Source organism: Piliocolobus tephrosceles, chromosome 2, assembly GCF_002776525.5.
Source record: "Piliocolobus tephrosceles isolate RC106 chromosome 2, ASM277652v3, whole genome shotgun sequence".
NCBI lineage: Eukaryota > Metazoa > Chordata > Mammalia > Primates > Cercopithecidae > Piliocolobus > Piliocolobus tephrosceles.
This window is the reverse complement of record NC_045435.1, coordinates 28,339,743-28,367,578: the sequence shown is the minus strand read 5'-3', so window position 1 is coordinate 28,367,578 and position 27,836 is coordinate 28,339,743. Positions and strand designations below refer to the sequence as shown.

At 35.5% G+C, this 27,836-nt stretch overlaps 1 protein-coding gene across 1 annotated transcript in view; it reads left to right on the top strand.

The window, feature by feature from the left end:
- SLC9C1 (solute carrier family 9 member C1) overlaps positions 1-27,836 on the top strand; it is a 132,777-nt gene that overhangs the window by 66,496 nt on the left and 38,445 nt on the right. Inside the window, 7 exon segments of the mRNA XM_023211500.3 lie at positions 5,791-5,976; positions 7,803-7,952; positions 9,443-9,494; positions 10,728-10,876; positions 21,859-21,984; positions 23,456-23,554; positions 24,412-24,582. Coding sequence (XP_023067268.3) covers positions 5,791-5,976; positions 7,803-7,952; positions 9,443-9,494; positions 10,728-10,876; positions 21,859-21,984; positions 23,456-23,554; positions 24,412-24,582 — 933 coding nt within the window.

Here is a 27,836-nt window from a genome sequence, read left to right as displayed (position 1 = left end):
ACAATTTGAATTCCTCTTTTCCTAATTGAATATCCTTTATTTCTTTCTCTGCCTGATTGCCTTGGCCAGAACTTCCCACACTATGTTGAATAGGAGTGCTGAGAGAGGGCATCCCTGTCTTGTGCCAGTTTTCAAAGGAAATATTTCCAGTTTTTGTCCATTCAGTATGATATTGGCTGTGGCTTTGTTATAAGTAGCTCTTATTATTTTGAGATACATTCCATCAATAACTAGTTTATTGAGAATTTTTAGCATGAAGGGCTGTTGAATTTTGTCAAAGGCCTTTTCTGCATCTACTGAGATAATCATGTGGTTTTTGTCATTGGTTCTGTTTATGTGATGGATTATGTTTGCTGATTTGCATATGTTGAACGAGTCTTGCATCCAGGGATGAAGCTGACTTGATCATGGTGGATATAAGCTTTTTGATGTGCTGCTGGATTTGGTTCGCCAGTATTTTGTTGAGGATTTTTGCATCGATGTTGATAAGGGATATTAGTCTAAAATTCTCCTTTTTCTTGGTGTCTCTGCCAGGCTTTGTTGTCAGTATGATGCTGGCCTCATAAAATGAGTTAGGGAGGATTCCCTCTTTTTCTGTTGATTGGAATAGTTTCAGAAGGAATGGTATCAGCTTCTCTTTGTACCTCTGGCAGAATTTGGCTGTGAATCCATCTTGTCCTGGACTTTCTTTGGTTGGTAGGCTATTGATTATTGCCTCAATTTCAGAGCCTGTTATTGGTCTATTCAGAGATTCAACTTCTTCCTGGTTTAGTCTTGGAAGGGTGTATGTGTCCGGGAATTTATTCATTTCTTCTAGATTTTCTAGTTTACTTGCGCAGAGATGTTTACAGTATTCTCTGATGGTAGTTTGTATTTCTGTGGGATCGGTGGTGATATCCCCTTTATCATTTTTTATTGCATCTGTTTGATTCTTCTCTCTTTTACTTATTAGTCTTGTTAGTAGTCTATCAATTTTGTTGATCTTTTCAAAAAACCAGCTCCTGGATTCATTGATTTTTTTCGAAGGGTTTTTTGTTCTCTACCTCCTTCAGTTCCGCTCTGATCTTAGTTATTTCTTGCCTTCTGCTAACTTTTGAATGTGTTTGCTCTTGCTTCTCTGGTTCTTTTAATTGTGATGTTAGGGTGTTGATTTAGATCTTTCCTGCCTTCTCTTGTGATCATTTAGTACTAAAAATTTCCCTCTACACACTGCTATAAATGTGTCCCAGAGATTCTGGTATGTTGTGTCTTTGTTCTCATTAATTTCAAAGAACATCTTTATTTCTGCCTTCATTTCCTTATTTACCCAGCAGTCATTCAGGAGCAGGTTGTTCAGTTTCCATGTAGTTGTGCATTTCTGAGTGGGTTTCTTAATCCTGAGTTCTTATTTGATTGCATTGTGGTCTGAGAGACAGTTTGTTGTGATTTCTGTTCTTTTACATTTGCTGAGGAGTGCTTTACTTCCAACTATGTGGTCAATTTTGGAATAAGTATGATGTGGTGCTGAGAAGAATGTATATTCTGTTGATTTGGGGTGGGGAGTTCTGTAGATGTTTATTAGGTCTGCTTGGTGCAGAGCTGAGTTCAAGTCCTGTATATCCTTATTAATCTTCTGTCTCAGTGATCTGTCTAATATTGACAGTGGGGTGTTAAATTCTCCCATTATTATTGAGTGGGAGTCTAAATCTCTTTGTAGGTCTCTAAGGACTTGCTTTATGAATCTGGGTGCTCCTGTATTGGGTGCATATATATTTAGGATAGTTAACTCTTATTGTTGAATTGATCCCTTTACCATTATGTAATGGCCCTCTTTGTCTCTTCTGATCTTTCTTGGTTTAAAGTCTGTTTTATCAGAGACTAGAATTGCAACTCCTGCTTTTTTTTTTTTTTTTCTGTCCATTTGTTTGGTAAATCTTCCTCCATTGCTGTATTTTGAGCCTATGTGTGTCTCTGCACATGAGATGGGTCTCCTGAATACAGTACACTGATGAGTCTTGACTCTTTATCCAATTTGCCAGTCTGTGTCTTTTAATTGGATCATTTAGTCCATTTACCTTTAAGGTTAATATTGTTATGTGTGAATTTGATCCTGTCATTATGATGTTAGCTGGTTATTTTGCCCATTAGTTGATGCAGTTTCTTCCTAGCATCGATGGTCTTTACAATTTGGCTTGTTTTTGCAGTAACTGGTACCAGTTGTTCCTTTCCATGTTTAGTGCTTCCTTCAGGAGGTCTTGTAAGGCAGGCCTGGTGGTGACAAAATCTCTCAGCATTTGCTTGTCTGTAAAAGATTTTATTTCTCCTTCACTTATGAAGCTTAGTCTGGCTGGATATGAAATTCTGGGTTGAAAATTCTTTAAGAATGTTGAATATTGGCCCCCACTCTCTTCTGGCTTGTAGAGTTTCTGCTGAGAGATCTGCTGTTATTCTGATGGGCTTCCCTTTGTGGGTAACCTGACCTTTCTCTCTAGCTGCCCTTTACATTTTTTCCTTCATTTCAACCTTGGTGAATCTGAAAATTATATGTCTTGGGGTTGCTCTTCTTGAAGAGTATCTTTGTGGTGTTCTCTGTATTTCCTGAATTTGAATGTTGGCCTGCCTCGCTAGGTTGGGGAAGTTCTCCTGTATAATATCCTGCAGAGTGTTTTCCAACTTGGTTCCATTCTCCCTGTCACTTTCAGGTACACCAATCAAATGTAGATTTGGTCTTTTCACATAGTCCCATATTTCTTGGAGGCTTTGTTCGTTTCTTTTTACTCTTTTTTTCTCTAAGCTTCTTTTCTCGCTTTATTTTATTAATTTGATCTTCAATCACTGATACCCTTTTTTCCACTTGATTGAATCGGCTACTGGAGCTTTTGCATGTGTCACATAGTTCTTGTGCCATGGTTTTCAGCTCCATCAGGTCATTTAATATCTTTTCTACAGTGTTTATTCTAGTTAGCCATTCATCTAATCTTTTTTCAAGGTTTTTACCTTCCTTGCGATGGGTTCAAACATGCTCCTTTAGCTTGGAGAAGTTTGTTATTACTGACCTGCTGAAGCTTACTTCTGTCAACTTGTGAAAGTCATTCTCCATCCAGCTTTGTTCCATTGCTGGCAAGGAGCTGCAATCCTTTGGAGGAGAAGAGATGCTCTGGGTTTTAGAATTTTCAGCTTTTCTGCTCTGGTTTCTCTCCATCTTTGTGGTTTTATCTACCTTTGATCTTTGATGTTGGTGACCTACAGATGGGATTTTGGTGTGGATGTCCTTTTTGTTGATGTTGATGCTATTCCTTTCTGTTTGTTAGTTTTCCTTTTAACAGTCAGGTCCCTCAGCTGCAGGTCTGTTGCAGTTTGCTAGAGGTCCACTCCAGACGCTGTTTGCCTGGGTATCACTAGCGGAGGCTGTAGAACAGCAAATATTGCATAGCAGCAAATATTGCTGCCTGATCCTTCCTCTGGAGGCTTCATTCCAGAGGGGCACCCACTTGTATGAGGTGTCAGTCAGCCCTTACTGGGAGGTGTCTCCCAGTTAGGCTATATGGGGTTCAGGGACCCACTTCAGGAGGCAGTTTGTCCATTCTTAGAGCTCAAACACCATGCTGGGAGAACCACTGATCTCTTCAGAGCTGTCAGACAGAGACATTTAAGTCTGCAAAAGTTTCTGCTGCCTTTTGTTCAGCTATGCCCTGCCCCCAGAGGTGGAGTCAACAGAGTCAGCAGGCCTTGCAGAGTTGCAGTGGACTCCACCCAGTTGGAGCTTCCCAGGCTGCTTTGTTCACCTACTCAAGCCTCAGCAATGGCAGACCCCTCTCCCCCACCTACCATGTTGCTGCCTCACACGTCAATCTCAGACTGCTGCATTAACAGTGAACGAGATTCTGTGGGCATGGGACCCACCAAGCCAAGCGTGGGATATAATCTCTTGGTGTGCCGTTTGCTAAGACCATTGGAAAAGCACAGTATTTAGGCAGGAGTGTCCTGTTTTTCCAGGTACAGTCTGTCACGGCTTCCCTTGGCTAGGAGAGGGAAATCCCCTGATCCCTTGCGCTTCCCAGGTGAGGTAATGTCCTGCCCTGCTTTGGCTTGCCCTCCATGGGCTGCACCCACTGTCCAGCCCGTCCCAGTGAGATGAACCAGGGCCTCAGTTGGAAATGCAGAAATCACTCATCTTCTGCGTCGATCACACTGGGAGCTGTAGACCAGAGCTGTTCCTATTTAGTCATCTTGTAATGAACCCCCTCAAATAATTATTTTTAACAAGAAAGATGTTATTGCATTAAACCACTATAGACACCACAATTGTGACTATTGGTTACAATTCTGTAAAATTTAAAAATTATTTGTTCCAGTATTATAAATTTAGCAGATCAATTAATCATTAGATAACAGTTAAGTGAGATAAAATATAAGGTTACAGATACTGGATCTAAAATATTCACATATATTTCACTTTAACTAATAAAATGAACTCCTTCCATATTTGTGTTCTACTAGAAATGTCATATTTAACTAGAAACCTACCTTAACTATCTTCAGTTGGCATTCAGCTAGCCCTGGACAAAATTGCCAGAAAATCTTTTTCAATTGTGGATTCAAGGCAATGAAATCTTTGTTTCCAGAATTCAGAATAAGTTATGGTACTAATGCCTGCAAATTAATATAGGGAACACAAGGAAAGGGAAGGAACTATGTATTCTAACTTGATTTTATGCCTGGCAGTAGGAGATTTGTAAGTGCTCCAATTTTATTATCTTCTTTTGAGTTGCTTCTAAAAAGTCACCCTTTTTAGGGATCCTTAAAGAATGTTGTCTGAATCAAGAAATATTCTAGTTGTCCTTGCTGGATCTCTAGATGTGTGAGGGAGAAAATAGGAAACAAACAAACAAACAAAAGTTATATGCTTTTTAAAAAAACAGCAAAAACAATTTCTCAACTGACAGCTATCTGATTTGAAAGACTGTCAAATTAGTGGACGGACCTATTTAGAATCATCCTAATAAGCTATTCTACCTCTAAGATAGGAATACATGATTATGGAGTAAAACAAACACATAGAAAGCCTCTGATATGTGTTTATCTCAATATTTATGTGTTGATGAAACCTTATGTTAGCTCTGCAAATATATTCACTGAGATAAAGAAAAGGGTTGCTGGAATTGCTAAGGTAATTCTGACAAAATATTTACTTCTACTTAGATTTTCTTACAATTTTTTTGAGAAATTAAAAATAACTTATTCTGCGTTATCCCAGAATGAAATTACACAAGTGAATTTAGTGAAGAGAGCATAATATTTTAATAAATACATTTTTAAATTTTGAACTACTTTATTAAAAACTTTGCCCACATGTATCACAACAAACTTAAACTAATTTTGTCTTGACTACTCAAGATCATCATTTTGTATATAAATTATAAAATAATAAAAAATGGACACAACCCCCAGGATTTTTATGGCATTTAGGGCAATTTGTTTTAAATTAAAAAACCCTGGCATACTATATTTTTGTCTGAATTTGCCTTTCCATTGTTGCTACTTTTTACTAGTGTCATTATAGAAATCTGTTTGTTTTCATTATACCTGTCCTTTAAACCCAATCCTAAATTAATAGTCCTAGGAGTATTCCTTTACTACAGGATAAATTTGATGAACTTGTTTGTTTGTTTGATTTTGGTTTCCTGAGGATATTTCATACATGTGGAGTAGATAAGAGAAAAGCCTAACATGATGTTTAAATTATTGTGGAAAATGGTGTAGTAAAAGCAGAAACAAACATGATAACGTAATTTCCTTTTAAATCAACAGATAGCAGCAATGAGGAAGGACTTTTTTTCACATGCCTGGAACCTATTCGAGTTAGCAATTACATTAATTGGCATATTATATGCAATACTGATTGAAATAGACCCCATTAAGTATATTTTTGCTGTGACTGAAGTAATAGTCTTTATAAAACTTGTTCAATTTATCCGTATACTACGCATTTTCAAGGTAAAGAACCAGTCAATCATGCAGTTTCCAATTCCTACTGATTGTTTCATAAAACATAGAGTAAAATTAGTTTACTAGTTTTATGGTTACCATTTTCTGTTGGGTTAATGTTTATATTTTAAATTTTAGCTCCCTTTGACAAATTAAGTTTTATAACATTTGATATTATAAAATGGATAATTCCAAATTATATTAGGAATTTGTTGAGCATATGAAAGTATAGAAATACTCATCACAACTTTTCCTTTAAATAGACAGCACATGAGAAATTCTATATTAATGTAAGTATAAGTTAACCTCCAAGTAATGTTTATTTTTATAGAAACTCAGGGAATAAAAGATGGAAGTTAACAAAACAACCATGCAAACTATTTATAGGGAGAAAGAAAATAGCCTACATTTGTACAAATCAAGAAAAAAATACATATAGTATTATAGAAATATGGTTTCAAAAATAACTTTTGATTATCTTGTAACATGTTTCTATAACAAATATTATGGGTAGTTATTTTCTGTGTGATTATTTCAATGACATGAAACTCACTCCTTCACAAATAAGTATATATATGAATGTAGATATACTCTATCTTTCCTATCTTTTTCACTATTCATACACAAGCAAGATACCTACATATATAAGCACTGTGAGAAATGCAGTTAAATAAAACATAGTTCGTATGGAGATAAAACTAATAGAATCTTTACATTTAGATCTTTCTTACACATGTAAGGAATAATTTAAAACATTTTTGCTACTGAGAGGCATAAATCAACTAGGTCAAAGAGTACACAACCAGTAGCCCGCTTTTTCAGTATTCTAAGGGACCATAAGTAGTGCTAGAGTGCAATTTACCTGAAGAAGGCAAGTCTAGTGTATTCCACTGATGAATTAATTCTTTCTGATAGGAAGGTGTACAGAGCCTAACAAAGAGTTCAGATGAAGAAACTGATAAACCACCTAAGAAAAGTTTGTTGATATATTCAAAAAACTCTGAACTATGGTCTTATGTTAAATCACAGGTCCTTGGAATATACAGATGAATTAGATATTGTCTCTTCCCCTGGAAAGCTTATTGTAGAAGAGAAATCACAAGTAATCTAGATATTGGAATGTTATATGATAGGATAAGTACAAAACAGGAGTATGCACAGAATGAGAAAAGACTTCCTTTATTAGGTGATACTTGAGCTGAATCTTGAAAGATGAGTGTAAACCCTTTGGTGATTAGTGGCAGGTAGTTGTAGGGTAGAGTATGGAGGTTGTGGAACATAGATAGAAAAACAAAGGGATCGATGAACCCTGCAGAAGCTAGGGGACTGCACAGTGGTAGCTTATAACCTGGAGACTTCAACCCTCAGCAAAGAAACACGCAGAAGAGAAGTTAATTTTGGGGTCTAACAGGCAGTATGGTTGTGGTGGTTTCTCACCTGACCAGACCATCTAGTAGGAGGTGTTATAGGAGATTTAGCATGCAAAAATGGCAGTAATTTACTCATTTTATGACCTAAGCACAGAAGATTAATTGCATTGTTTTCCAAAAATTTAAACCAGTTGAAAATAGCATCCAACTCTCTATAAGGAAAATAAGTGAAGAATAAAGCCATAAATTTCACATAGGTACTCCCAAATTATTAGTTATAGGGAAATAGCTATAGTCATGAAGTTATAAAGATACCACGAAAAAAATAATGAAGAACCTCGACAGGTTATTGTAGTTATCTTTGAGGGCACTTAATTTCTTATTAACTATTTTGATTAAACTAATCAACATATCATAAAATGGCATTTGTGCAATTTATATTAATGGTAGTCCTGTTTAATTCAGCTCATAGCACCAAAGGTGCTGCAAATAATAGATAAAAGAATGAGTCATCAGAAGACCTTTTGGTATGGAATACTAAAAGGATATGTCCAAGGCGAAGCAGACGTAATGACTATAATTGATCAGATTACAAGTTCTAAACAGATTAAACAGGTAAGAAAACCTTAAACACTAAGAAAAGAGTTCACTCAGCCCTCAGTTGCCCTCATCCATCATTTTTTTCTGTTCATATATGCAGATGTCTTTGACTCCTGGTTTTCTAATTAATTTCTTTAAAAACTTAAACTAGGTTACATGTAAATTACTCAAATGCCTCCTTCTGAAATGACCTGTATCATATTAGCGAGTTACAAGGCTAGTATAAAGCACCTTTCTGTCTTTGTGGATGCTATCACGAAATCCATGTGCAGTGGTTAGCTTTCTCCCAATGCAAGCTCTAAGATCTGTCAGGCTATGGGCGTGTAAAATAGGAAGTACTGGAAGGTGAGAAGTGAAGGCAGGGTGGAAAAAACAGGGCTTCCTCATAATGCCCAAAAGCTTCTTTAATCTCTCTCTACCCTTCTTCTGTACACATTAAACAGTAAAGAAAATAAAAACAAGTGATTCAGCAAATAGAAAGAAGTAAAGAAAATAATAATTAAAATAGAGGGAAACCTAGTTTGATTTTGTCATTATGCAGATGAGAAAAAAGGTGGCCAAGAGAGGTTAAATTATTGTGCCCAAAGTTCCATAGTGAGTAAGCAGCAAATTCTAAGGCCTAAATTCTAGATATTATTTTTACTTTCTAGATTGAGACAGATTAACACTGATATGTGCCCATGAGTTTGTCAGCTACATGGAATTCAATATTTACTTTACTTTTCAAGACGATTTAAAACATTTCAATGCTATATTTTATGTGCCCAAAACTTTGTCATTGAGAAATTGAACATTCAATATGTGGTAGAACACAAAAAGTATTATCTTCCTCTCTTCACCTCCTGCAACTTTAAAACTATTTTCTTATGTTTTTTATTACCTTTCCTAACCACTGATATTTAGCACTTGAATTTGGAGATACACAGGAGAAAACATGAAAAGACTTGAGTCCCTAAAATATTGTTTTATTATCCCTAATTTCTATTTTGATTCACCTTGGCCAAAACTTCTAGTCTCTTCACGTTGAAAGCCATCCTGGAATCGCAAATTTGGGGGCTCTCATAAAGCTGCATGGGAAAGTACCTACCTATGTTCATAAAACATAGACTAAAATCAGTTTACTAGTTTTATGGCTACAATTTTCTGTTGGGCTAATGTTTGTATTTTAAATTTTAGCTCCCTTTGACAAATTAAGTTTTATAACATTTCATATTACAAACATCCAAATTATATTAGGAATTAATACCACGCCTGCACCTTTCAGAATCATGACTCGCCTTCAGACGTCTCAAAATCGGGCTAGGTTATACCTCTTATCTTCTCTATCACTGTAGCTGAAGCAAAAAGTGCTGCAACACAAAATTCAATTCAAACCCCTGAAAACCTCTTCATCATACTTTTCTTAAAACTATTAACTTAGGTTGTAAGTTCATCAGTTGCAAATGTAAGGACATTTTATAACAGTCTGTTTTTCCAATGGGGATAACATTTCTTTTGTTCCTTAGATATTATTAAAGCAAGTGATAAGGAACATGGAACATGCTATGAAAGAGCTAGGTAAGTAGCCCTCATCCTATTTAGCATGACCATCTCTTATCATCACCACTTCAGAAAGTCAATGGTTTTCATAACTCGAGCTAATCTTTGAGGAAACTTACTCACTAATAATACTGAAGTAACTTCAACAATTAATGCAATCTTATTTTCTAGTTGAGATGGAAATAGTGTAATAGCTCTTCACACTTTCTCTCTCTGCTTCATACAACAATGAAGGCCTTTTGATTTCTCTTTAGACAAGTTGCCAGGCTATGATTATGTATGCCATTATAGTCTTGTAAATTCCATTTTTTTCCAAACCAGAAATACATGTACCTTCCTTAGTGACGCAAGAAAAGAAGTTACGTTTTTCCTCTACTTGCTACAGAGCTGCCATTTAAGGATTTAGGTCTTAAATGAGTTGAAATTAGAATATAATCCTGCAGAATCCTGTTATATCTGCTGGGAGGCCCAGTGTCAAACATGGCAATAGCTTATTCTCTGAGTCATGCCAAGTCATGCTCCTGGCACAGGACAAATCTTGAGAGTGGCACAGTCACAACCCTACACTATAATGTTCATGTATAGGAGGACAAGAAAATTGTATACCATGTGGTGAGCTACAAAAGGACACAGCAAACCTGGAGATGAGGTCATTTGAGAGATCTTCTATGACAGATAGTTACCAAGCCAGATAAGAGGTTATGATCAAGGAAAAGCCCACATGTAGACTCTAAGATGAAGTTTTCAGGGACTTCAGGAATCTAGATGAAATGGGCAGAAGAGCATAGATGTATGAGTCATCTAGATGCACTAGCAGGTTGAGTGGACAATGGCCTAAGATGAGTGAAAGGAAGTAATCAGAAGCAGTATTTAATCACATAATCTGTAGTTAAAAATTCAGATTCACACAGATTAAGAAAAAGTCATGAACTCCAGACATATAGGCCTAAGCTGCTTCCCAGTGTCCAGTGCAGGTAGAAAAGTATACCTGTTAATGCTAGAAATGAGGCTACCCATCCTTCTCCATGGACTTAGGCACAAGTATGAGTGCTGCCAAGAAAACATCCAGCAGAACTCTGGCACTACTAGTGAATTATGATTGATCATAATGGCCCCTTCAGGAAGAGATACATTTCTCTGTGTTGAGGGCAGTATTCCATGGGTTTAGAGCAGAAACATTAGCTTATTGTCCACATAAAACATTTAAAATAATGTTCTTATTTAATCTAAAAATAGTTTGTTATTTTTTAGGCTACTTAGAGTATGATTACCCGGAAATTGTTGTCACTGTGAAAACAAAGGAGGAAATTAATGTTATGCTCAATATGGCTAGAGAAATTCTTAAGGCTTTCGGCTTGAAAGGAATTATTCATAAAATTGGAAGTGCTGAAATTAATAAGGTAAGGCAAAATATTTTCAAAGCAAATATATTTACTTCATATGTAATCATTCATGACCTTGACCTTCAAGGTTACATTTGACTTCTAATACAGGCCATTTCTAAGATAGGAAAATCTCACTTAAAATAATTGTCTAAAGACAAACTCCTACGATAGACAGTTTCCTTTCTGCAGCCCAGGTGGTTAGCTTCTCTTTTTATTTTTGCTACAGTAACAGGCTACCTCTTTCTCTGCTTTGCTGCCAATCCAAAAGTCTGATGAATCTATTCTTCATCCTAGATTACAGTGGGTATTATTATGTTTGGGGAATTATCTGTGACACTGAAATAACACTTTTCGTGTAAAACATGATTTATGAGAACACTCAATTGTAGGGTTAGTGTTGACTATATTTCTTTTCTAAGTTACATAAACGGTACTATGACATATAAAGGATAAAAAGAATCCCAATTCATTCTGTAAGTACAAACTTGACACCAAAATTGGATATAACATAAGAAAAAAAGCATAAAGCTGTTATACTTGTAAATATACATTCAAAATTTGTTGGCATGATAGCAGTGAACTGAATTGGGTAGCATATTAAATGTGTAATATACTTTATCTTGGTAGGTTTTATCTCCCCAAACAGCTGTGTAACTCACATATTAAAAGATGAAGAAGAAAAAACATTTGATAAAATTTAACCCTCATTAAGAATATTAATAAAAATCTTAGAAGACTAATAGTAGAAGGAACTTCCTTAACTTGATAAATAGAATCTATTAAAATTTTTTAGCAAACTTTGTGTTAGATAGCAAAACATTAAGAGCATTCTTATTAAAGTTAGGAACAAAAGAAGAATGACAAGTGGCATTCCAAGCACTGAATAACTATGCTGGAGGTCTTATCCAAGTCAAGAAAAAAAGAAAGAAAATTGAGAGATGAAAATTTTGGAAAGAGGAGAAAACTGCTATTATTTGTTGACTGATTAATTTAAAATCTTAAGGAATTAACTTAAAAGCAGTAGGATTAATAAAATAATTCAGTAGTGTCCAGAAATAAGAGTAATACATAAAATTATTCTCCAATGGAAACATTTAGAAAAATACTATTATATTTACAATTGCAATTAGAAACTCTAAATTCTTATCTATGAACCTAACATAAAATACATAACACCTATGTGGCAAGAACCAAAAAATTCCAACTGAATACATGTTTGTGTAGAGTAGAGATTAACAATCATTTTCTATAAAGGAAAACATAGTAAATATTTTATATTATGTGGGCTGTATGGTTCCTACTACTGCTACTAAATTCTGCAATTGTAATACCAAAACAACTACACACAACATGTAAATAAATAGGCATGGCTGTGTTCCCCCGCCAAAAAAAAAAAATACTGTTTACAAAAGCAGGTATTAAGCAGGAGCAGGCCTACAGGCAGTAGTTGCAACCCATATTGTAGAGAATCAATATCTAAGGCATGAATCATCCAAAAAATAATCAGTTAATTTAATAAAACTTAATTAAAATTCACACCATGTTAGGGAGCTTAAGGATTTTACTTGTACAATTTATTGCTCAGAAATTAATTTTTAAGAAAACAGTAAGAATTGAGAGAATTCTAGGAAGAAAACAGAGTTGGAAGTTTCAGAAATCTGTCTCTCCTTTTAGACTACAATTGCACTGGCAAAAACTGTCTGATGTAACTATTTTGGAAATCTGAATTCTATGAAGGTTTGCAACTTTCAGGGGAAGGCTTGGATGATAAATTATGGTTAATTTCTGTCATATTTATCTCTTAGCACAGTAATAGCTACTTCTCACCCCTCAGCACCATGGCAGGCAGCTATGCGTGTGTCCTTGGAGCAACTTACAGCTTGCAAGAGCCAGATTGGCAATAAAAGACTCTGTTCTCTAAATATCTTGCATCTGTACTCTGATGACTGATTGATTACTGCTTCTAATCAGAGGAAAAGGCAAAGAGGTGGAAACCATTGTGGTTGCACCTCCTCACGTTATTGTAATCCCTCCCACTCTGGCTGAAGTGACTTCCAAAGGATTTAAAAGGCCAACACTTCCCATTTCAGGGAAAAGATAAGCAGAAGATTCCCACCGGCCCCCAATACCATTGCAAGCACCTGCAGTCCTCCCTACAGGAGTATTGCACAGTCTTTCCAAAACCTGAACACTGTTTGGGGAGCAGCTGGGAATTTATGAAGCTGCTTTGCTCCAGATTAGGATCATAAGGTGTGCACCCCCCACACCCTGTCTATCCACTGTGAGCCAAACTGCTGCACCATTGCACCATCTTGACACCAGAGCCATTTGTGGAGTGTACCCTGCTCATGGGACCGGTTGCTACTGCACCCCTCCAGGCCTGGAGCTGTCTCTTCATTCCACCAAGGCCACATGAACGACTGATTGCCACAAACGCAGTTGCATGAAACTGGGGCCTAGGATCAGCTGTGGCTCTGGTCCCGCACAGAAGGAAAACCAACCCCACCACACGTAATTCCAGCCAGAGAAACAGTCTTGCAGCCCCATTCAGGACAAAACCTCTGTTGAAATGGCCTAACCACTGTGTCTCTCCTGCAACCAGGAGAGGGCCCCAAGCCAGCAAGTAGATAACACACCCCCAGGCTGGCAGAGCAGCTGCAAGTGAACCAGCCCCCAAGTTAGTTGGCATGTCATGTGCATGCATGTGCCCCCAACTTGAGAGGCAGTCTGGCAAGTTTATACCTGGCAAAGTCATGGCACTACCACCACACACTCTCATAGCTTAGGCCACTGAAACACTTGCAAAATGCACTAGTGTGGATTCCAGTTGGAACAAACTACATGGAGACTACACTACTGCATCCATCTAGATCCAAAGCCAATGCATTATACCCAACCAACACCCCAAGACCTATTCGTGCCAATGAGTCTTTCCCTACAAAACCTACTTCATAAAATTTAAAGAGGCAATTGTTCTGCCAGATGCATAGAAATTAGTGTAGTGACACATCAAACGTGAAAAAGCAAGGAAATATGATACTTTCAGGGGCGCACAATAACTCTCTAGTAACAGATATGCAAAATACCAGAAAGAATTTTAAAATAATCATGTTAAGAAAACAGTACGATACAAGAGAATACAGATGGACAATACACCAAATCAGAAAAACAATTCATGATTCAAGTAAGAAGTTTAACAAAGAACCAAACAGAAATTCTAGAGCTGAGGAATTCAATGAATGAAATAAAAAAATACAATTGAGAGTTTCAGCAAAGACTAAACCAAGCAGAAAAAATAATTTCTGAATTTGAAGACAGGTCTTCTGAAATAACTCAGACAGACCAAAAAGAAAGAAAAAAACAAAAACAAAGAAAGAATAGACATAATAAAAGGTAGACACCACCCAATTGTCCATTAATAGATGAATGGATGAGCAAAATGTGGTATATACATACAATGGAATTTTATTTAATCTTAAAAAGAGAAATCCTGATATATACTACAATATAGACAAATCTTGATGACTTGTGCTAATTGAAGTAAGCCAGTCACAAAAAGACAAATACTATGTGATTCCATTTATATAAGGTGTTTAGAGAATCAAAAGATAGAGAAATAGTGGAATGGTATTGCCAGGGGCTGGGAAAGTTGAAACGGGGAATTATTGTTTAATGGGTATAGAGTTTCAGTTGTGCAAGATGAAAAGAATTCTGGAGATGGATGGTGGTGATGGTTAAGCAACAGTATGAATGTACTTAATACCACTGAAAATGAAGAGAGCCTTAGTGATTTAAAATAATTAAAATAATAAATTTTTATGTTATGTGTATTTTACCACAGTAAAAAAAAAAATGGGAAAAAAACAGTGAGAGGGGTGTTTGCTCTACTAAATATTATGACATGCTATAAATCCATAATAACCAAATAGTGAAGAATTAGAACAGAATAAAAAAATTCAAGGAAACAGATTTGAGTCCAATAGCAAACATAAATACACATGATAGTCTAATATATAATATTAAGTGACATTGCATATTAGGAAGAAATGATAGATTATTCAATAAATAATTCTGAGATATTTGAAATTCATATGAAAAATATAACATTAGATCCATACCTCACACCATATAGAAAGAAAAACTTCCAGATGCAGTAATGAGTTAAAATTGCCAAACTCCTCCAAAAAAGCAAAGAAGGAATACTTCCAAGCCCATTTTATGAGGCTATCATTATTCTGCTATCAAAGCCAGATAAGAGCACTACAAGAAAATTATAGACCAATATTTCTGATGAACATACATGCAAATATTCTTAACAAAATATTAACAAACTGAATTCAAAAACACATTGAAAGAATCATTCACCACAATTGATCAAGTGGGATTTATTTCTGAGATGCAAGGACTGTTTGACATACACAAATCGATAAATGTGATACACCACATTAACAAAATTAAGGATAAAATAATATGATTGTCTCAATTGATATAGAAAAGGCATTTGACAAAATTAAGCATCCTATCATGATAAAAACTCTCAATAGATTAGGCATAGAGAGAATGTATCTCAACACAATAAAGGCCAAATATGATAAAGCCATTGCTCACATTATCCTCAATGAGGAAAAGTTGAAAGATCAGAAAGAAGAAAAAAAAGTCCACTCTCCCCACTTATTTTCAACATAGTACTGAAAGTCCTAACCATGGCAATTAGGCATGAGAAGAAATAAAAAGCATCCTCATAGGAAAGAAAGAAGTGAAACTGTCTCCATTTTCTGATGACATGATCTCTTATAGAGAAAACCATCAAAAACTTGTTAGAACTAATAATTGAATTTAGTAAAGTTGTAGGATACAAAGTCAACTATACAAATGTTATAATGAAATACAAAATATATCTATATTCTTGATGTGAGAAAAGCTTTTCTAACCCACTTACAAAGCCATATATATGTATATATATATAAGTTTTAAGAAAGTAAAAATTACCATGTAAAAATTACTGCATAAAATGTAAAACTTTATATATTGAAATATATTAAAATGAGGTTAAAAGTAAAGCATGGAAAATAACATTTGTAACACATATTACAAACAAAGTACTGATAGCAATAATTCCTAAAAAAGGTTATAGAAATCAATTTAAAAAGGGCAAAAAATCCTGGAGAAAGTGAAAAAAGGATATGAAAAAGTATTTCACAGATATATAAACAAAATTTACAATTAATGCTTGAAAAGATATTTGACATCCCTAATAATCAAAGAATAGAAGCATTTTCTTTAGTAAATAGAAACTAGAGAAATAGAAACTAAAGATACCAATATTTTTGCCAATTAAATCAACAGTGATGGGCAAAAACTGTTATTGCTCAATGCTAATTAGGTTATGAGAAAATAGACATAAATATGGTAGACTAAAATGTAAGTCAGCACAACCATTCTGGAGGGCAATTTAAAAAATTCAATGGCCCTTCATGCTAAAAACTCTCAATAAACTAGGTATTGATGGAATGTATCTCCAAATAATAAGAGATTTTTATGACAAACCCACAGCCAATATCATACTGAATGGGCAAAAACTGGAAGCATTCCCTTTGAAAACTGGCACAAGACAGGGATGCCCTCTGTCAGCACTGCTATTCAACATAGTGTTGGAAGTTCTGGCCAGGGCAATCAGGCAAGAAAAAGAAATAGAGGGTATTCGATTAGGAAAAGAGGAACTCAAATTGTCCCTGTTTGCAGATGACATGATTGTATATTTAGAAAACCCCATCGTCTCAGCCCAAATCTCCTTAAGCTGATAAGCAACTTCAGCAAAGTCTCAGGATACAAAATCAATGTGCAAAAATCACAAGAATTCCTATGCACCAATAACAGACAAACAGAGAGCCAAATCATGGGAGAACTCCCATTCACAATTGCTACAAAGAGAATAAAATATCTAGGAATCCAACTTACAAGGGATGTGAAGGACCTCTTCAGGAGAACTACAAACCACTTCTCAACGAAATAAAAGATGACATAAGCAAATGGAAGAACATTCCATAATCATGGATAGAAGGAATCAATATCATGAAAATGGCCATACTGCCCAAGGTAATTAATAGATTCAATGCCATCCTCATCAAGCTGCCAATGAGTTTCTTCACAGAATTGGAAAAAAACTACTGTAAAGTCCATATGGAATTAAAAAAGAGCCCACATTGCTAAGACAATCCTAAGCCAAAAGAACAAAGCTGGAGGCATCACTCTACCTGACTTCAAACTATACCACAAGGTATAATAACCAAAACAGCATGGTACTGGTACCAAAACAGAGGGATAGACCAATGGAACAGAACGGAGGCCTCAGAAATAACACTACACATGTACAACCATCAGATCTTTGACAAATCTGACAAAAACAAGAAATGGAGAAAGGATTCCCTATTTAATAAATGGTTTTGGGAAAACTGGCTAGCCATACGTAGAAAGCTGAAACTGGATCCCTTCCTTACACCTTATACAAAAATTAATTCCAGATGGATTAAAGACTTAAATGTTAGACCTAAAACCATACAAACCTTAGAAGAAAACCTAGGCAATGCCATTCGGGACATAGGCATGGGCAAGGACTTCATGACTAAAACACCAAAAGCAATGGCAACAAAAGCCAAAATAGACAAATGAGATCTAATTAAACTAAAGAGCTTCTGTACAGCAAAACAAACTACCATCAGAGTGAACAGGCAACATATAGAATGGAAGAAAACTTTTGCAATCTACCCATCTGACAAAGGGCTAATCTCCAGAATCTACAAAGAACTCAAACAAATTTATACAAGAAAAAAACAGCCCCATCAAAAAGTGGGCAAAGGATATGAACAGACACTTCTCAAAAGAAGACATTTATGCAGGCAACAGATACATGAAAAAATGCTCATCATCACTGGTCATCAGAGAAATGCAAATCAAAACCACAATGAGATACCATCTCACACCAGTTAGAATGACGATAATTAAAAAGTCAGGAAACAACAGATGCTGGAGAGGATGTGGAGAAATAGCAACACTTTTACACTGTTGGTGGGAGTGTAAACTAGCTCAACCATTGTGGAAGACAGTGTGGCGATTCCTTAAGGATCTAGAATTAGAAATATCATTTGACCCAGCAATCCCATTACTGGGTATATACCCAAAGGAGTATAAATTATGCTACTATAAAGACACATGCACACGTAAGTGTATCGCAGCACTATTCACAATAGCAAAGACTTGGAACCAACCCACATTTCCATCAATGATAGACTGGATTAAGAAAATATGGCACATATACACCATGGAATACTATGCAGCCATAAAAAAGGATGAGTTCATATCCTTTGCAGGGATATGGATGAAGCTGGAAACCATCATTCTCAGCAAACTATCACAAGGACAGAAAACCTAACACCGCTTATTCTCACTGATAGGTGGGAATTGAACAATGAGAACACTTGGACACACGGCGAGGAACATCACACACAAGGGCCTGTCATGCGGTGGGGGACTGGGGGAGGGATAGCATTAGGAGAAATACCTAATGTAAATGATAAGTTAATGGGTGCAGCAAACCAGCATGGCACATGTATACCTATGTAACAAACCTGCACATTGTGCACATGTAACCTAGAACTTAAAGTATAATAATAAAAGAAAATTAAAACTTTAAAAATGCATACCTTTGAATCAGTAATTACACCTGTAGGAATCTGTAGTTATTCAAGAATAAGCAAATATATGTGTTCAAACATATATTATAAACAGTCTATATGTCCATCAAGTTGGAGATGGTTATATAAACTGTAGTATGGCCATGCAAGTGCAACATGTATGTAAATATATGCTTACCTATAATGTAAACAAACATGTAAATAGATACAGAAACATATATGTAAACATATAAATAACATTATATGTAAATAAACAAGAATTTTAAATATCTATACATACTGATACAAAAAATTCACCAAGGTACACTATTAGTAGGAAAAAAGTAGTCTGTAAAATTATAAGATTTTATATATATAAGATGGTCATTTTAGATTTTTTAAAATTTCTGTAGATACATATATCTATGTAATACATTTAAAAAATCTAGACAAATACATACAAAACTTTTCATATTGCCCCACATGGAAGAAGAAATGAGAAGGAAAGAAGGGAAATGAAGGGAGCCTTAGCTATTTATTTTATTTATATTTTCATCGTGCTTGAAACTTTTACTTGAAAGTGTTCTTATATATCACTTATATAATTAGTAAACTAATTTTTAAAAAATTTTTGACTGGTTTCTCAAGTCCTCTGGTTGCCACAAGTTTTTTTTGAAAGCAACCAGAATAGAATCCTGAAGACACAGTCTTGCTCGATCTTCTATTGGTTACATCATTAACACACAAAGCCTGTGTGCCTTGTACAAATTGAAACAAACTCACCACATTCAATGAAGGTTATTTTTAGTTTAACGCTTATTATACAGTTTAATGGTCCAGTCTGTAATTTCATTTGACCATGGCGAGAAGACCTGTGAAAAGCAGTATCTCCACTGAAGAAGAAACATAAACACCAGATAAAAACTTACACAAGTTCATGGTAAAATAACAGAAGGGAGAATAGTGAAAGATTAAAATAAATCTTTACCCACTTGATCCTCACAGCAACCTATGATGTGGATACTATTGTTGTCCCTATTTTATGAGAGAAAAAACTGAAGCACAGAGAGATTAAATAACTTGCACCAAGGTCAGATAGCTAGTAAGTATGGAGACGTTATTTTAATCCAGGCATTCTGATCCCAGAACCCAGGCTCTTCAACACAACACTATAAAAAGCCCAAAATAGAAAGAGATGTGTGTAGCCTTTTGCGCTTAGAAAGCAGAGTCAATATACCTGATTATTCTGCAAGATAAACTCTGCAGAAAATAGAAACAATGAACAGAAGCAATGCCATTTAGAATGCCTTATGTAACAATGCTAGGTTGAAGTTAGCATTTTTTCTGTATGAATAATCAATTGATCCCGCATAATTTATGAAAAAGACCATCCTACTGCATTGCACTGTGCCTTTGTCATTATTTAAGCGACTATGTAGGTGTGGATAAGTTTCTGGACTCTTTTTCTGTTCCACTGTATTATTTAACTATCATTAAACCAAATCATATTGTCTTGATTACTGAAACTTGTTAAGTTTTCACATACGATTGTGTGTATCTTCCAGCTTTGTTATTTTCTTCAAGACTGTTTTGACTAGTTTTGACATTTTGTATTTTCAAATAAATTTTAAAGGCAACTTGGAAATTTCTACTAAGTTGGCCTACTGAAATTTCCATTGAGATTCCATTAATCTTGTATATCAATCTAGGGAGAATTGATAACTTTGTGATATTGACTTGATCTACTCACATGTTATATCTTCATTTATTTAGGTTTTAATTTTGTTTTAATTGTTTTTGTTTTTTTTCTGTCTAGAGTTCTTTTACCATTAAATTCATAAATCTGAACCTTTGTCTTATACCATACACAAAAAGTCAATCCCAGATAAATTATATACATAACTGTTAAAGGTAAAACAATAAACTTCTAGAAGGTAACATAAGAGAATTTTCATGATATTGGCACAGGCAAAGATTTCTTAAATAGGATACCAAATTGGATTTAAATAACATTAAAATTAAGAATTTTTCTTCATTAAAAAATTAAGAGAACTAAAAGACAGTCCACAAAAAGGTAGAGGATACTTGCAAGACAAATATTTCCAATGAAGAACTCATATCCAGAATATACAAATCAATAAGAACAAAACAGAAAGTTCATTTTTTAATGGGCAAAAGATTTGAAAGTGCACTGTGTGGTGGAAGATATTTAAATGGCTAATATACATAAGAAAAGGTGCTAAATATCATTGTTGTAAGCTTGATGCAAATTAAAACTCAAATGAAATACCAATACACAACCACCAGCATACCATTTTTTTTAAACTGGCAATACCAAGTGTAGACAACAGTGTGGAACAACTGGAACATTAGAGTAGAAGTGTAAATTGATGTAGGTGCTTTGAAAAAATATTTGGCAGTACCTATTAAAATTGAACATATACATACTTTGTGATCCAGCAATCAAATTAGATAACCATAAACTTAACAGAAATATGTACACCTGTACACTATATTCGTAGCAGCGTTACTCATAAAAACCCCAACTGAAGCAATCTAAATGTCAATCAACAGTAGATAAATAAAGATGTGGTATCCATACAACTTAATACTATACAACAATAAAAATAAAGTGAATAAATTTTTGCTTTCTGCAGCACCATACATGAATCTCAGAAACATAATGTTGAGCAAATGAAATCAGACACAAGTACCTTCTTTCATTTCATGTCAATAAAGCTGAAAACCCCAGAGAAAGCTAAACAATGATGATAGAAGTATAGAGGTTATCTTTGGATAGAAGTAATGATTAGAGGATAACATAAAGGAGGATTCTAGGGTGAAGCAAATGTTTTATTCATTTAGGTGTTGGTTACACAGATGTTTTTACTTTGTAATATTCTTTGAGTGAACATTTACAACTTTTACACTTTTTTTCACATCTGCTATACTTCAGTAAAATGGTTTACTTTAAGAGAAGCTTATCTATGACTTCACAATAATGATCATAGGGAAAACCACCTAACAGGTACTATACTTATCACCAGGGTAACAAAATAATCTGTAAACCAAACCCCCATGACATGCAATTTACCCATGTAACAAATCTGCACATGTGTCACCTGAACCTAAAATAAAAGTTGGAAAGAAATAAAAATAATGATAAAGAAAGATAGAATCATGATATAAGGAGAGGCTGGAAATGTTCATGGAAGAAGAAAAATGTCAAATGATCAAGAATAGGAAATAGTACAAAGACCTGTCTGCCTTAAACATTCTGGGAACAGCAGTTTGGCTCATTCCTTTTCTTAAATTTTATGGTTTTAGTTAATCATGGCCAAAAAGAAAGAGGTGCTTGAGTCTAAATCTATTATCAGACCTCTTACTGTTGAAGAAGTCCTATATCATATTCCGTGGCTAGATAAAAACAAAGACCATATAAACTTCATTCAGGTAACATTTTTATTTCCTATTAATAATATTTTTAATGTACTAACAAATAATATCTTTAAAAATAAGAATTTAACCATGATACTCTCTAGTTTAATATTCTCTAAATGTTCCTTATTGCCAATAGGATAAAATCAAAATCGTTTTGAATAATATGCAAAATCTTTCTGCAATCTGTTTCCTGCCTACTTCTCCACCTTTGTCTTCTGTTTTCCATTGTCACATACCCTCTATTCTCTATTTATACTGAACCAATCATGGTGTCCCATGCACATTACATGTTTTCCTAATTCCATTCATCTGTGGGTGCTATTTACTTTTCTTAAAATGCCCTTGTATTTCACTTTTTTTTTTTTTCTTCAAACTTTTCCTGCTTATTTCTTTTCTGGAAACATCCCCACCAGAGTACTCAGAGAAGTAGGCTTTGGGGCCAAATGCCCCACCAATAGAAGACCATCCTGTGAACTGTATTGTTTTCAGAGGACCAATATTGCTGCCATTGTACCCAATGTGTACCTTTATTATAGCATTAAGTACCTTACATTACAATTATCTTTAGGCCTCTCTCCTACTACATTTTTTATCTCATCTATCTTTTGAATACCCAGCCCCTAGCACTTTGCATAATACATATTGGATGCTCAGTTAAGTGCTTGTGGATCTAACTTGTTCTAATGTTCTTTTATATATATCTATTTGATGTCAAAAGACCAATTAAATTTTTCTACCTGATTAAAACATTTTGAATAAATGAATATTTTATTTACCTGATCAGCTGTTTAGAGCAGGAGTATGTATGACATATGCATGCCATTAGCCTACATCTGTTCCCATTACTTTTCATCCAGATGAAAGATTTTTATCCCCTAATTACATTCTCATTCCTAGAGTATTTCTTTTCTAATCCATGTATAAATACCCTATCTAAAATTGCATATATTCATAAAGATCCACCTTCCTCTTTACTCTTCATAATTTCTATTTTCTCTTACAAACTTATTACTAATGTATTTCAGATATTATCAAATGATAGTAATTTTTTAAATGTACAAACTTTTTTAAAAAATGCAAATTTTAGGCCGGGTGCAGTGGCTCATGCCTGTAATCCAAGCACTTTGGGAGGCCGAGGTGGGCGGAAAACCTGAGGTCAGGAGTCTGAGACCAGCGTGGCCAATGTGGTGAAACCCTGTATCTACTAAAAATGCAAAAATTAGCTGGGCATGGTGGTGGGCACCTGTAATCCCAGCTACTCAGGAGGCTGAGGTAGGATAATTGGTTCAAGCAATTCTCCTTGGATTGAACCCAGGAGAGGGAGGTTGCAGTGAGCCGAGATCGTGCCACTGCACTCCAATATGGGTGACTAAGCGAGACTCCATCTCAAAAAAATAAATAAATAATAAAAATGCAAATTTTAACATTCCCAACCACTCCTAAAATGTTGTTTATAGCTTATGTATTTGGTGGTATCTTTTAGGAAAAAGCCAAAGTTGTAACATTTGATTGTGGAAATGGTATATTTGAAGAAGGTGATGAGCCCAAAGGAATCTATATCATTATTTCAGGCATGGTAAAGGTAAGACAGAGGTTTTTGTTTAGTTTTGTTTTTTGTTTTGAGATAGAGTTTCTCTCTTGTTGCCCAAGCTGGAGTGCAATGGCGTGATCTTGGCTCACTGCAGCCTCCACCTCCTGGGTTCAAGTGGTTCTCCTGCCTCAGCCTCCCAAGTAGCTGGGACTACAGGCATGCACAACCACACCCTGCTAATTTTTTGTATTTTTAGTAGAAATGGGGTTTCACCACGTTAGCCAGGCTGATCTCGAACTCTTGACCACAGATGATCTGCCTGCCTCAGCCTCCCAAAGTACTAGGATTACAGGTGTGAGCCACCGCACCTGACTGGGCAGAGTTATTTATAAATGCACTTGTGATCATAAGTTTTTTAAGAAAACTTTATGAAATTGATAATTAGTAGCTTTCCAGGTTAAGAACTGCACAGTTTCTTTTTTAGGACAATGACTACCATCTAATGATAAATTTTCATGTTCAGACACAATGGATAACACTATTCCTCATTTTAAAGACATACTTTCTCACAAATAACAGGAAACTTTCAAAATAATTCTTTTATGATGGAAAATTATGATATAAATTGTTATTCAACTTTGCTGATCTGAGTTAGAGATTTAGCCATTCTAAATGGCTGTAGATTAACTGAGTAGGAGGAATCAGAAAGATCAGAGTATTTAAGAATGCTTTGTGTCTAAATCATTGCTAATTTAATAATTTTACTTAAAAAGAAATAAAATATTTATTCTCAAGACAATATGTAAATATTAGAATTGTTCAAACCAAAGTGGAAAAAGCCATAAATTAGTTTTGGTAATACAAGTTAACTGGCATATGTCTTTTTCTCTTTCTTTGTTCCTGAACAGCTTGAAAGATCAAAGCCAGATTTGGGGATTGATCAAATGGTGGAGTCAAAGGAGAAAGATTGTCTGATAATTGACACAGACTATATGCTCAGTGGAGAAATAATAGGGGAGATAAACTGCTTAACTAATGAACCTATGAAATATTCTGCCACCTGTGAAACTGTAGTGGAGGTCAGAAAAACTTAATCTGTGACTTTTGTTGTGTTTTGTTAAATATCTAATATCAGATTTAAGGTTATTTTAGCATTTAGTATAAGTTTACAGTGTAGTTGACAATTTACTTTTAAAAACTAGGAACAATAAAGGAACAAAACTTGTCGAATTATAAAGCCCTGGCAAAATAGCTTATGAATGTTAACCATAAAGAAAGAAAAATTTATCCAGAAAGACTGGCTACATAAGCTCTTTCATGGGGAAATTGGCTGGCACATGTTAATTGTCAATACCACAATTTGAAAGAGGAGAAAGGGGATAAAGACGGGGCTGGAATCTATTAATATAAAAGTTGGGCAAAGTATATGGAAGTTTCCCTACACATGATTGAGAAAAACATCCTTACAGTACCAAGGGCTCCCACTGGCTTAATTTGAACTCAAAAAGAATAATGACTGTAAATAATTAAACTCCATAAATATGTGAAAATCCATACATTGATAATGAGGCTAATTTTTTAAATTTTTACTGAGGTTGCTAGGATATCATTTTATTACTCTGAAAATGGATTTTTTAAGAGAAAGAAGTAAACATTTATCTTGCCTTTCTTCTATGAACTCTTTCAAAGTAGCTTTTTAGATGAGGAAAAATTTTATATAGAATTTCAACTAATAAACACAGAATGAGAGAATCAGAAAATCTCCATTGTGACATCACTAATAATAGATCTAGGAAACAACCTTCTGTTGATGCTAAAACTACTGAGTGAATGTTAATAGAAAACTTTATAATGAAGGAAATACTACCTAAGGACATTGGTCAATATTAGTGTCACTAAATAGGAAACCAGGCATAATGTACCTCATGATGTGACGCAGCGGAAATGCTAGCACCACCCACAAAGTCTCACAAAAGAAAAAATCTGAAGTTCTTCAAGTCTGTAGATTGAATCAGTTTACAGAAAATACAGGAAGGAGAGAAACCAGTTCATTGACACCAAGAGGGAATAATCGCTAAATTTAGAATGTGGAAGAGTCTGTAGACAAATAACCTGATTTCTTTAACAAATCAATGGCATAAAAAGTGAATGGAGTAGCAGTTATGGTGGTTCATGCTTGTAATCCCAAAACGTTGGGAGGCTGAGGCAGGAGGATTGCTTGAGGCCAGGAGTTTGAGACTGTCCTGCAACATATCCGCAAAAAATAAAAAAGAAATTAGCCAGGCACGGTGACACATGCCTGTAGTTCCAGCTACTTGGGAGGCTGAGGAGGGAGGATTGCTTGAGCCCAGGAACCCAAGGTTCCAGTCAGCCATGATTGCACCACTGCACTCCAGAGTGGTAACAGAGCCAGACTCTGTCTCTGTTTAAAAAAAAAAAAAAAGTGTGTAGTGGTGGAGGGGAAGAAGGCAAAGGAAAGTTATTAAAAATGGACTTAAGAGATATAATAACCAAATAAATACAATTGCTCTAATTTGAACAAACCAATTATAAAGAGGCCTATTTGAGATAATTTAGGACATTTTACTGTGAACAGAATACGAAATGACATTTTTATTTTTGGCATATAATCACATATGTTATATACTTAAAATATCTCTATCATTAAAATGTTTGAAAATAAAATTATATATTTATGATACCAGGAATTTGCATAAAAACCCTCTAGCCTTCTGCTTCGGGCTATTATGAAGCTACATGTAACAGAGCAGCACATCCTCTATTAAAAAACCAACCTAAAACTTAATAAAATATATGTGGCAAATGTGATTTTTTTTCTATTTAAATTTTTTTTGAAAATTATTTTCTTTTAATCCTTTTATTTTAGGTTCAGGGGTACATGTGCAGGTTTGTTATATAGGTAAACTTATATCATCCAAAACTAACAGATGAGAAACTCACAAGGTAAGCCCTACATTCACCCAATCCTCCGCTTAGGATCATTTCCTGACCATGATGCAATAAGAATCCAAGCAGAAGATGGCAATCCTGCTAAGCTGAGAAATGAGACATCAGAAGTTGTGGAAACTAACCTGGCTAGAATCTGCAGAGTGGGAAGTAAGAGAAAGTCTTACACAGAGAAAGACCCAAGTAGTCTGTGTGGTGGTTCTCCACAAGTCCTTGGTTGAGAGACAGGCTGCAAATGCCTAGGATGAGACACAACTAGATTTACCAGATTGTTAAGAAAGGTAGAGAGATACCAAGAGTCAGGCAAGGCGCGGCAGGTCACGCCTGTAATCCTAGCACTTTGGGAGGCTGAGGCGGGTGGATCACCTGAGGTCAGGAGTTTGAGACCAGCCTGGCCGACATGGCAAAACCCCGGCTCCAAAAAAATACAAAAATTAGCTGGACGCAGTGGCGTATGCCTGTAATCCCAACTACTCTGAAGGATGAGGCAGGAGAATTGCTTGAACCCAGGCGGTGGAGGTTGCGGTGAGCCGAGATCACGCCAGTGCACTCCAGCCTGGGTGACAGAGCAAGACTCTGTCACAAAAAGAGAGAGAGAAACATACCAGGAGTCAAGAAGTCAAGATACCTAACAGAAAGGAAAGATCTGTTAAAATCTCAGGCCCACAGCTGAGAGACCTCAGCTGAGATGTGGAAAGAATAGGCCTTAGGAGTAAGAATCATGACCTCGAAGAAGGCTTGCTCTTATTCTAAGACCTAACAAAGCCTTGGAGCAAGCCCTGACAGCATACATGGTTGAGACAGAGTCTGGAGGTTAAGAACCACCAAGTTACACTGTCTTAGATACCTGAGGTTTTCTACTGATTCACTCAAGCAAATCGTAAAATCCAGATGTACAAGCTCAGTGTGATCAGATGGTAAATGAACTGCCTACTATAACAAAAATCATAATTTTCAGAGGAAGATAAAATAATCTAGAATCTCTGTAGTGTTATCATGAACAACCATGAATTACAAAACAAGCAAAGAAGCATGAAATTGTGATCTATAGTATAAAAGGTGAGGAGTAAAGCATTGAGTAAAAACCGTCATGGAGATTGTCCAGATTGTAGATTGGTCAAAGACTTTAAACCAGTTGTTAAAAATGGATTCTGGAGAGAGGTGGCCAACATGACTGACTAGAAGCAGCTGGTGTGTGCCACTCTCACAGAGAGGGATGGAAGGGGCAAGTAAATATAGCATTTTCAACTGATGCATCCAGGTCCACACGTTGGGACTAATCAAGGAAACAACTCAATTCATGGAGAATGGAGAGAAGCAAGGCAGGATGACCACCCACCTGGGAGCAACACAGAGTCAGGGGAAC